The 12321-nt window shown below is 46.6% G+C and overlaps 1 protein-coding gene across 2 annotated transcripts in view; it reads right to left on the bottom strand.

The window, feature by feature from the left end:
* Positions 1-1705: 1705 nt before the first annotated feature.
* Positions 1706-12321, bottom strand: part of GNPTG (N-acetylglucosamine-1-phosphate transferase subunit gamma) — a 37650-nt gene continuing 27034 nt past the window's right edge. For both annotated transcript variants that reach the window (XM_063934557.1, XM_063934558.1), the window contains 5 exons: positions 11922-12036; positions 11749-11831; positions 4679-4807; positions 3764-3842; positions 1706-1974 (listed from right to left, as the gene is read on the bottom strand). In XM_063934557.1, the coding sequence (XP_063790627.1) occupies positions 1871-1974; positions 3764-3842; positions 4679-4807; positions 11749-11831; positions 11922-12036 (510 nt within the window). In that variant the 3' untranslated portion in view covers positions 1706-1870. The remainder of the gene's footprint in view (positions 1975-3763; positions 3843-4678; positions 4808-11748; positions 11832-11921; positions 12037-12321) is intronic.

The following is a 12321-nucleotide window of genomic DNA, read 5'->3' on the forward strand; positions in this document are numbered from 1 at the left end:
ACCGCACACACACAGGGAATGCTCTGATAGAGGACAGGACCCCACTAAGTATGCCAGCACACACCAGAGCGCTATATATATACAGGAATACCACTATAAAAGTGTGCTTTTCCCTTTATAGCTGCTGTTAATATAAAACTGCGCCAAATTAGTGCCCCCCCTCTCTTTTTTACCCTTTTCTGTAGTGCAGGACTGCAGGGGAGAGTCAGGGAGACGTCCTTCCAGCGGAGCTGTGATGGAAAATGGCGCCCGTGCGCTGAGGAGATAGGCTCCGCCCCCTTCTCGGCGGCCTTTTCTCACGCTTTTTTGTAAGTTCTGGTAGGGGTTAAAATACACCCATATAGCCCTGAGGGTTATATGTGGTGTATTTATGCCAGCCAAGGTGTTTTACATTGCTGCTCAGGGCGCCCCCCCCTAGCGCCCTGCACCCTCAGTGACCGGAGTGTGAAGTGTGCCTGAGTAACAATGGCGCACAGCTGCAGTGCTGTGCGCTACCTTGTTGAAGACTGATGTCTTCTGCCGCCGATTTTTCCGGACCTTTTCTTGCTTCTGGCTCTGTAAGGGGGCCGGCGGCGCGGCTCCGGGACCGAGCTCCGAAGCTGGGCCTGTGTTCGGTCCCTCTGGAGCTAATGGTGTCCAGTAGCCTAAGAAGCCCAATCCACTCTGCACACAGGTGAGTTTGCTTCTTCTCCCCTTAGTCCCTCGATGCAGTGAGCCTGTTGCCAGCAGGTCTCACTGAAAATAAAAAACCTAAAACTAAACTTTTCACTAAGAAGCTCAGGAGAGCCCCTAGTGTGCACCCTTCTCGGCCGGGCACAAAAATCTAACTGAGGCTTGGAGGAGGGTCATAGGGGGAGGAGCCAGTGCACACCAGGTAGTCCTAAAGCTTTTACTTTTGTGCCCAGTCTCCCGCGGAGCCGCTATTCCCCATGGTCCTTACGGAGTTCCCAGCATCCACTAGGACGTCAGAGAAAGACTGATTATGTAAACACAGATATGGGAAGAGAATAATGAGATGGGGGGGGGGGGGGGGAAGATGGACTAAGACAGACAGAGAATAAACACCCCCTTAACATCTGCAAACATACCAGTAATAATCACCTCTTTTATAGTGCCGCCTTGGCTAAAATGGCACAATTGTTTCGGAGAAACCTCTTTCACATAGGCACCATGCCCAGAGGAAAATGCAATCAAACTAAAACTGTGATCTTACTATGGGTCTGATTTATATTTGTACGCAAACACTACAGACGCCTCCGGCTGCATTTACATTTTAATGATATGGAATTGCACAGCGGCTTACTTGTAACTGTGCAATTCCATCCAAACTTGAATCAGGCCCTATGTGCAGTTATCCTCTTATAACAGCAGCTACAACTGGAACATGCAAGGGGACCACACATCAGTCTAACAAGTGTGCAAACATCCGGTTAGGCAGGTGTTATAAAGGGAATATATTACATAAAAGCTTATACATGACCTTACAGATGTGCATATTAACGTGACCTGATTTCTATGCTGTTCTATCAACCCATAGTCAGGTGGATTTTGAATATTAACCCAACACAATGTCAAGTTATTTTGGTTGCAAATAACCTGGCTGATTATGGTCACATAAGGCATCTCAAAACACATTCAAAGTGCTCTCGAGCCAGACAATTGCAGCATGCCACAGCAATCCCTGTTCCACAGCAAAGATACTTCATACACTTAATGATAGTCTTTATTTGTATGGAACTACGGTAACCACCCACAGTAAGCATATGTTCAGTGGTCTAGAACAAATGATAGCATTCAGTATCTTTGTGATTAAAGCAATTCTGACAATCCAAATGATTAGTGCTGCAGTCCTCAGAGAACAATGCTGGTGCTATAAAGACTCTCGTTCACCAGTATCGCCGCGTGGATGATGGTTTTCTATTCTTGCAGTATGTGTGATTAAAGCAACTGGATGCGTAATTTCTCGAGTTGAACCTTAAGAGAAAAATATTAAATATTAAAAAGGAAACGCTGACTAATGCTTGACGTGTATGTGAAAATGATTGTTATATCTGCTGCCTTCTGAAAGAAGAATAAGCAGATATTAAAGACTTCTAACCTATCTACTTGTTTAGCTAAAGAAGTGTATTAATACAAGACATTTTAAAATTCTTGCACTAGTTCCTAATCATCCTCCCTTTTGTCTCGGGGACAATAGGGGAATACAAAATGTTTTGAGATCACTCAAGTTAAAACCCTTGGGCGCAAGGCTGGCCATGCATACCAATTTCACCAGCCAGTTTGGCCTATTTAGACCAAACTTGCTGAAATCAAAACAAAATGTTATAGAGGATTAACCTATCACAAACAAAGGCCATACACAGTTGAACTCAGTCTGGATTTTAATTGCCGGGCTGAAAAGGCATTTGGCAGTTGCAGTCCAAGGCCAGCCACACTAAGGGACCATTCAGATCTGAGCGCTGCTGTGCGTTTTTGAAATGCGCATGCATGTGAGCCGCATTGCGCTTGCGCATCGCACAACAGCACCAAACATCAGTGCCTAGGGACGGGATGGTGCGAAAAATCCGAACGCACAGGCGTTCACAAGAAGATTAACAGGAAGAGGCTGTTCATGGGTGGCAACTGACCGTTTTCCAGGAGTGTCCAGCGGGATCAGGCAATTTGAGGGAGGGTGTGTGACGTCAGCTCTGGCCTCGATCAGGAGGATACAATCGCAGCGGCTGAGTAAGTCCTGGGCTGCGCACAGACTGCACACTTGCACAGCATTTTCCCCTCCCCCTGTAGGCGGCGACTATATGATCGCAGGGCAGCAAAAAACACAGCCCAGTGATCAGACCGGAATTAGGGTCTAAGGGCAGTATCCTATTAGCTGTGGTGAGTTAACGCAGATAAAAGATCCCCCCTGGCCTGTCCTATCAGCCCCATAAACCGGCAGTTATCTGGGATTATGCAGCCCCAGGAGACCAGTTATCGGACAGAAACACATGGGTCTGTTATGTTATCAAGGATAAAAAGTGTTATCGGCGATTACAGATGATTTACCGCACGGTAAAAACTGGCTGGAAATGGATAGACCAGTAGCGTTATCGGGCTAAAAAGCCTGTTATTACCGTGCGGTAACTCACCCACCTAATAGGATAAGGGACAGATTCATAAGCGTAATTATGACTGAGCTAAGCAATTTAACTGAGGTAGTTAAACTACCCAATGTGCAGCTCATCTCTAAAAATTTTTTTTACCATTTTTGATATAACAAACAATTATAAATAGTTAAACATATAAAAATTTATCAGCATTTCCCTAAATAGAAGACTGAGGTGGATTTTTGACCCAAACAATAATTACAAAACTCATATCTTTTCAAAAGGCTTATATAGTATAATAAGCACATTTTTATATCAGTGGTTATAAATTAGTTTGTGTATTATATATGAATAATGCACAAATATCACTAATAGTTTACTTGTAATATAAAAACAAATCGTTGAAAAAAACAAAGATTCTCCCCAACGATGCTCTACAGCAGTGGTTCCCAAACTCGGTCCTCAAGGGCCCGCAACAGGTCACGTTTTCCAGGTCTCCTCACGGAATCACAAGTGAAATAATGAGCTCAACCTTTGGTTCTTTTAAAATGTGTCACTGAGTCATGAATACCTGCGGACCTGCTGGGTTACCTGGAAAACGTGAACTGTGTGAGGTCCTTGAGGACTGAGTTTGAGAGCCACTGATCTACAGCAATGTGTTGTTGACAGGTTTTACTAACCATTTTTATTATAGGAAATGTCATGTTTTTCTAAAATGCCTTGAAGTCGCTTTATTTCCTCAGACAGTTCAGCGTGAGCCTGAAAGACAAACCACAGTATAATTCACAGGCTATAAACATGCATTACCTGCCACACTAGGTGATAAACCAGCACCACTTTGTAGATAGATCCTTGGTTTTATATGGTACAGATGTGTCTTCACATCTTTGCTGCAGTCACGCCAAACAGCCCCTCTCAGCACACTAGGTCATGTGAGAATATTCTAGCATCGGGTGTCTTTTTTTTGCCAAAAATGCGTCTTGGAGTGGCCGTATACCTAAAGATTTGTTGTTCAATCTGGCTGGTTGGAATGAAAATCTGGTTATATATGGGAGCAAATGATAATTGACCATTTGCTCCCAAACACTGAAAAACAGAGAAAACTGGTCAGACAGACAAACTGACCAATTTGTCTGAACAATTGTTTTTGTCAGTTTTCCAGCATTTCAGAGCAAATGGTCAATGGTCATTTGCTCCCATGCATTACCAGATTTTCGTTATAACTAGCCAGACTGGGCAATAAATCTTTAGGTGTACGGCCAGATTTAGTCGCAGTGCGACTAGGATGCATGAGGAGACTGTGTTGATTAATTTGATATGACACTAGTATATCTGTTGCTACTGAGTCTGAATCTGTACACAAAGTGCTACAATGTAGCAGCAGCAGCTTTTTTTCAAATACACGTTCTGCTCCATATAGATTCAAGCACACACAATATACAAGTGTCACATGACAAATTAATCAGCATAGTCTTCTCATGCTGCATGACATGTAGAGGCTAGATATATGGCGACACATCTGTATATAGAGAAATACAGCGATGAGTACCCTGAATGTATATGATATCGTTGCACGGTGAGTGAATAAAACATACCGTGCTACATTGCTCCAACGACTCAAACACCTTATGCTCTGTCTGGTTCTGTTTTACTCCACTTTCGTTTTCTTTGGACTTATAGTACCCGGCTTCCCGAAATATGTCTTGCAGCAATTTCCTATAACCCTGCACATGAAAAGTAACAGACACAGGTCTCTACACATTACAGGTACAATGATCTATAGATAGAGCAGCTGTGTGTCCTATCCTACGGGCAGGACAATATACAGGTCTGCCTGATGATACAAGCAAATGGCTGAAGACCACAGAAGGTTGTTTAAAAGAAAAAAAGTTTTATAGGGGCTTGTAAATGTTTATACATCATAGCTACCTGAAGATGGAAAGCCCCTTTAGGGCGATATTAAATGGGATTACAATACGCCAAGGATTTGTATCTAAGGATATGTATAATTCTCTGTATTTCATAGTAAAGAGTGGGGTGCCCTGCACTTTTGTGCCTGAATCATTATGTATTGTGAACATAAAGTGTAATATAGATCTAGTGCAGCCACAGATACTTGTGATCCTTTCCTGGCCACTTTGTTAATAATCTGATTAATTGGCGTAGGTATCTGAAGTGGGACATATTTTCTATGGGTGTAATTGATAGGGTGTGCACTTCATGTAAACTAAGAAATGTATTTAATCAGTTAAACACACAATACTGGAAGCAAGAATAGATAACAGTACACTTAAAACAGTTCCAGTTGCAATACATCTGGTCAATTCTAAATGTAGCAATATTAGAATGGTGACAACACAAACCAGATAAAAATAAGAATTTACTCACCGGTAATTCTATTTCTCATAGTCCGTAGTGGATGCTGGGAACTCCGTAAGGACCATGGGGAATAGCGGGCTCCGAAGGAGGCTGGGCACTCTAGAAAGATTTATGACTACCTGGTGTGCACTGGCTCCTCCCACTATGACCCTCCTCCAAGCCTCAGTTAGGACACTGTGCCCGGACGAGCTGACATAATAAGGAAGGATTTTGAATCCCGGGTAAGACTCATACCAGCCACACCAATCACACCGTACAACTCGTGATACTATATCCAGTTTGACAGTATGAAAACAACTGAGCCTCTCAACAGATGGCTCAACAATAACCCTTTAGTTAGCAATAACTATTTACAAGTATTGCAGACAATCCGCACTTGGGATGGGCGCCCAGCATCCACTACGGACTACAAGAAATAGAATTACCGGTGAGTAAATTCTTATTTTCTCTGACGTCCTAGTGGATGCTGGGAACTCCGTAAGGACCATGGGGATTATACCAAAGCTCCCAAACGGGCGGGAGAGTGCGGATGACTCTGCAGCACCGAATGAGAGAACTCCAGGTCCTCCTCAGCCAGGGTATCAAATTTGTAGAATTTAGCAAACGTGTTTGCCCCTGACCAAGTAGCTGCTCGGCAAAGTTGTAAAGCCGAGACCCCTCGGGCAGCCGCCCAAGATGAGCCCACCTTCCTTGTGGAATGGGCATTTACAGATTTTGGCTGTGGCAGGCCTGCCACAGAATGTGCAAGCTGAATTGTACTACAAATCCAACGAGCAATAGTCTGCTTAGAAGCAGGAGCACCCAGCTTGTTGGGTGCATACAGGATAAATAGTGAGTCAGATTTTCTGACTCCAGCCGTCCTGGAAACATAGATTTTCAGGGCCCTGACAACGTCTAGCAACTTGGAGTCCTCCAAATCCCTAGTAGCCGCAGGCACCACAATAGGCTGGTTCAGGTGAAACGCTGACACCACCTTAGGGAGAAACTGGGGACGAGTCCTCAATTCTGCCCTATCCATATGGAAAATCAGATAAGGGCTTTTACATGATAAAGCCGCCAATTCTGACACTCGCCTGGCTGAAGCCAAGGCCAATAACATGACCACTTTCCACGTGAGATATTTTAGATCCACGGTTTTTAGTGGCTCAAACCAATGTGATTTTAAGAAACTCAACACCACGTTGAGATCCCAAGGTGCCACAGGAGGCACAAACGGGGGCTGAATATGCAGCACTCCTTTCACAATGTCTGAACTTCAGGTACTGAAGCTAGTTCTTTTTGAAAGAAAATCGACAGAGCCGAGATCTGTACTTTAATGGAGCCTAGTTTTAGGCCCATATTCACTCCTGCTTGCAGGAAATGCAGAAATCGACCTAGTTGAAATTCCTCTGTTGGGGCTTTTTTGGCCTCGCACCATGCAACATATTTCCGCCATATGCGGTGATAATGATTTGCCGTAACATCTTTCCTGGCTTTAATAAGCGTAGGAATGACTTCTTCCGGAATACCCTTTTCCTTCAGGATCCGGCGTTCAACCGCCATGCCGTCAAACGCAGCCGCGGTAAGTCTTGGAACAGACAGGGCCCCTGCTGTAGCAGGTCCTGTCTGAGCGGCAGAGGCCACGGGTCCTCTGAGATCATCTCTTGAAGTTCCGGGTACCACGCTCGTCTTGGCCAATCCGGAACCACAAGAATTGCGTTTACTCCTCGCTTTCTTATTATTCTCAATACCTTTGGTATGAGAGGCAGAGGAGGGAACATATAAACCGACTGGTACACCCACGGTGTCACTAGAGCGTCCACAGCTATCGCCTGAGGGTCCCTTGACCTGGCGCAATATCTTTTTAACTTTTTGTTGAGGCGGGACGCCATCATGTCCACCTGTGGTTTTTCCCAACGATTTACCAGCATCTGGAAGACTTCTGGATGAAGTCCCCACTCTCCCGGGTGGAGGTCGTGTCTGCTGAGGAAGTCTGCTTCCCAGTTGTCCACTCCCGGAATGAACACTGCTGACAGTGCTAGTACATGATTCTCCGCCCATCGGAGAATTCTTGTGGCTTCTGCCATTGCCATCCTGCTTCTTGTGCCTCCCTGTCGATTTACATGGGCGACTGCCGTGATGTTGTCTGACTGGATCAGCACCGGCTGGTGTAGGAGCAGGGATTTTGCTTGACTTAGGGCATTGTAAATGGCCCTTAGTTCCAGAATATTTATGTGAAGGGAAGTCTCCTGACTCGACCATAGTCCTTGGAAGTTTCTTCCCCGTGTGACTGCCCCCCAGCCTCGAAGGCTGGCATCCGTGGTCACCAGGACCCAGTCCTGTATGCCGAACCTGCGGCCCTCTAGAAGATGGGCACTCTGCAGCCACCACAGTAGAGACACCCTGGTTCTTGGAGACAGGGTTATTAAGCGATGCATCTGAAGATGCGATCCGGACCATTTGTCCAATAGGTCCCACTGAAAGATTCTGGCATGGAACCTGCCGAAGGGAATTGCTTCGTAAGAAGCAACCATCTTTCCCAGGACCCGCGTGCAGTGATGCACCGATACCTGTTTTGGTTTCAGGAGGTCTCTGACTAGAGATGACAACTCCCTGGCTTTCTCCTCCGGGAGAAACACTTTTTTCTGGACTGTATCCAGAATCATACCCAGGAACAGTAGCCGTGTCGTCGGAACCAGCTGTGACTTTGGGATATTCAGAATCCAGCCGTGCTGGTGCAGCACTTCCTGAGATAGTGCCACTCCCACCAACAACTGTTCCTTGGATCTCGCCTTTATTAGGAGATCGTCCAAGTACGGGATAATTAAAACTCCCTTTTTTCGAAGGAGTATCATCATTTCCGCCATAACCTTGGTAAATACCCTCGGTGCCGTGGACAGTCCAAACGGCAGCGTCTGGAATTGGTAATGGCAATCCTGTACCACAAATCTGAGGTACTCCTGGTGAGGATGGTAAATGGGGACATGCAAGTAAGCATCCTTGATGTCCAGGGATACCATGTAATCCCCCTCGTCCAGGCTTGCAATAACCGCCCTGAGCGATTCCATCTTGAACTTGAATTTTTTTATGTATGTGTTCAAGGATTTCAAATTTAAAATGGGTCTCACCGAACCGTCCGGTTTCGGCACCACAAATAGTGTGGAATAGTAACCCCGGCCTTGTTGAAGTAGGGGTACCTTGATTATCACCTGCTGGGAATACAGCTTGTGAATTGCCGCTAGCACCGCCTCCCTGTCTGAGGGAGCAATCGGCAAGGCAGATTTTAGGAACCGGTGGGGTGGAGACGCCTCGAATTCCAGTTTGTACCCCTGAGATACTATTATTGGAGGATCCAGGGATCCACCTGTGAGCGAGCCCACTGATCGCTGAAATTCTTGAGGCGGCCCCCCACCGTACCTGGCTCCGCCTGTGGAGCCCCACCGTCATGCGGCGGACTTGGAAGAAGAAGCGGGGGAGGACTTTTGCTCCTGGGAACCTGCTGTTTGTTGCAGCCTTTTTCCCCTACCTCTGCCTCTGGACAGAAAAGACCCGCCTTTTCCACGCTTGTTTTTCTGGGTCCGAAAGGACTGAACCTGATAAAACGGCGCCTTCTTAGGCTGTGAGGGGACATGGGGTAAAAATGCTGACTTCCCAGACGTTGCTGTGGAAACTAGGTCCGAGAGACCATCCCCAAATAATTCCTCACCCTTATAAGGCAAAACTTCCATGTGCCTTTTAGAATCTGCATCTCCTGTCCACTGGCGAGTCCATAAGCCTCTCCTAGCAGAAATGGACAATGCACTTACTTTAGATGCCAGCCGGCAGATTTCCCTCTGTGCATCTCTCATATATAAGACTGAGTCTTTGATATGGTCTATGGTTAGCAGGATCGTGTCTCTGTCTAGTGTGTCAATATTTTCTGACAGTTTATCTGACCACGCGGCGGCAGCACTGCACATCCATGCTGACGCAATAGCTGGCCTAAGTATAATGCCTGAGTGTGTGTATACAGACTTCAGGATCGCCTCCTGCTTTCTATCAGCAGGTTCCTTGAGGGCGGCCGTATCCGGAGACGGTAGTGCCACCTATTTAGACAAACGTGTGAGCGCTTTATCCACCCTAGGAGGTGTTTCCCAACGTGACCTATCCTCTGGCGGGAAAGGGAACGCCATTAGTACCTTCTTAGGAATTACCAATTTTTTATCAGGGAAAGCCCACGCTTCTTCACACACTTCATTTAATTCATCTGATGGGGAAAAACTACGGGTAGTTTTTTCTCCCCAAACATAATACCCTTTTTAGTGGTACCTGTATTTATATCAGAAATGTGTAACACCTCTTTCATTGCCTCAATCATGCAGTGAATGGCCTTAGTGGGCATCAGGTTAGACTCATCGTCGTCGACACTGGTGTCAGTATGTGTCGACATCTGGGTCTGCGGTCTGAGGTAGCGGGCGTTTCAGAGCCCCTGATGACCTTTGAGACGCCTGGACAGGCACGAGCTGAGAAGTCGGCTGTCCCACATTTGGCATGTCGTCAAATTTCTTATGTAAGGAGTCTATACGTGCACTCATTTCTTTCCATAAGCTCATCCACTCAGGTGTCTGCCCCGCAGGGGGTGACATCCCTTCTAAAGGCATCTGCTCCGTCTCCACATCATTATCCTCATCAAACATGTCGACACAGCCGTACCGACACACCGCACACACACAGGGAATGCTCCAACAGAGGACAGGACCCACAAAAGCCCTTTGGGGGGACAGAGTGAGAGTATGCCAGCACACACCAGAGCGCTATATAATGCAGGGACTAACTGAGTTATGTCCCCTATAGCTGCTTTTTCTATATAAATGTATACTGCGCCTAAATTTAGTGCCCCCCCTCTCTTTTTTACCCTTTTCTGTAGTGTAGACTGCAGGGGAGAGCCAGGGAGCTTCCTTCCAGCGGAGCTGTGAGGGAAAAATGGCGCCAGTGTGCTGAAGGAGATAGCTCCGCCCCTTTTCCGCGGACTATTCTCCCGCTTTTTCCTATATTCTGGCAGGGGTATTTTCCACATATATAGCCTCTGGGGCTATATATTGTGGTATTTTTGCCAACCAAGGTGTTATTATTGCTTCTCAGGGCACCCCCCCCCCAGCGCCCTGCACCCTCAGTGACCGGAGTGTGAAGTGTGTGTGAGGAGCAATGGCGCACAGCTGCAGTGCTGTGCGCTACCTTGGTGAAGACTGATGTCTTCTGCCGCCGATTTTCCGGACCTCTTCTTGCTTCTGGCTCTGTAAGGGGGACGATGGCGCGGCTCCGGGACCGAACACCAAGGCTGGGCCTGCGGTCGATCCCTCTGGAGCTAATGGTGTCCAGTAGCCTAAGAAGCCCAAGCTGGCTGCAAGCAGGCAGGTTCGCTTCTTCTCCCCTTAGTCCCTCGCTGCAGTGAGCCTGTTGCCAGCAGGTCTCACTGAAAATAAAAAACCTAATTTCTATACTTTCTTTCTAAAGGCTCAGGAGAGCCCCTAGTGTGCATCCAACCTCGGCCGGGCACAAAATCTAACTGAGGCTTGGAGGAGGGTCATAGTGGGAGGAGCCAGTGCACACCAGGTAGTCATAAATCTTTCTAGAGTGCCCAGCCTCCTTCGGAGCCCGCTATTCCCCATGGTCCTTACAGAGTTCCCAGCATCCACTAGGACGTCAGAGAAATTATAATAAAACATGACAATAACAAATATTCGGTTAAAACCAGGATTGAACATATAGTAAATGTGACATAATTCTATTCAGTATATTGCGTGCACTTCTCTCCCACATGGTGATCAAGGCAGGCCAGCATATCTGCTTCGGAGCTCACTGGCAGGGATCAGCGCGGAATAACCAAAGCAGTGCGTGGCCTCTCCCCCTCCCGGCACAGACCACAGACATCTGCCTTCATACTGCAGCAAGGAACCTCAAAGGTAGGTGGTGCAGGCACCCAGACTCCTTACCACTGCAGTACTCATCTATAAACTCTATTCTCAAGTACTACACAATCTGGCACAATATAAGACCAGCTATTAGAGTCTTCCTCAAGCTAGCTTATAGTAGGTTACTTACCGCTGTAAACTGAAATCGGCCCCATGTATCTTAACAACCATCTAGTCACTAGTGTTTTGATGCTGAAGCAAAAGCAGTGATTAAAATAGTAACATTTTGTAGCTGTGCGTCTCGTTACCTATATATTACCTTTAAATATTTAAAAACAACTTGTGTGCATTTCGGCGTGTGCACAATCACATACATAAGAGGTGTAAGTATTTGTACTAATCTGGCATAATACTACCTGCTCGGTAATTAGTTCATCATATAAAGACTGTTCAGCTTCATCCCACCGCCTCCGCAATGCCTCACTTAGAGTGGGGTACACTGTAAACAGAAAACCGACGGTTAGGGCTCATTCATAAGGATAGAAATGCGAACCTGGTGAAGGGGCATAACTCCTCTCCTTGCACCTACCTAGTAGTGCATGCGGGTGGCAAACAAGTGGGGTTTGGAACGTCATGGAATAGACACACGTGCTCGGCTCCGAAACCTCGGACAACTTGTTGTGTTTTCCGCACACCAACAGAACCTATGGACAAAGAAGTCAGCATGGCGTAAGTGACACAAGCTGTAGTGCACCAATCATTCTGAATGAGAAGTATTACAGTCACATATGCACGGAAATGTATGAAACCTGTTCCAGAGGAAACGCTGTACAGAAGACTGACATGCCCACAGATGCTGTTTTTTTTAACCACATGCCTGGCATGTAATGCGACCGGAGCCAGGAGTACATTACCCGCTCAGGTCGCATCACATGACCTGCTGTCCCTGCCATCCACAGCCCCCCCTGTATGCCCCGGACCTGCAGTGA

The sequence above is a fragment of the Pseudophryne corroboree genome, chromosome 7 (assembly GCF_028390025.1).
Source record: "Pseudophryne corroboree isolate aPseCor3 chromosome 7, aPseCor3.hap2, whole genome shotgun sequence".
NCBI classification, from domain to species: domain Eukaryota; kingdom Metazoa; phylum Chordata; class Amphibia; order Anura; family Myobatrachidae; genus Pseudophryne; species Pseudophryne corroboree.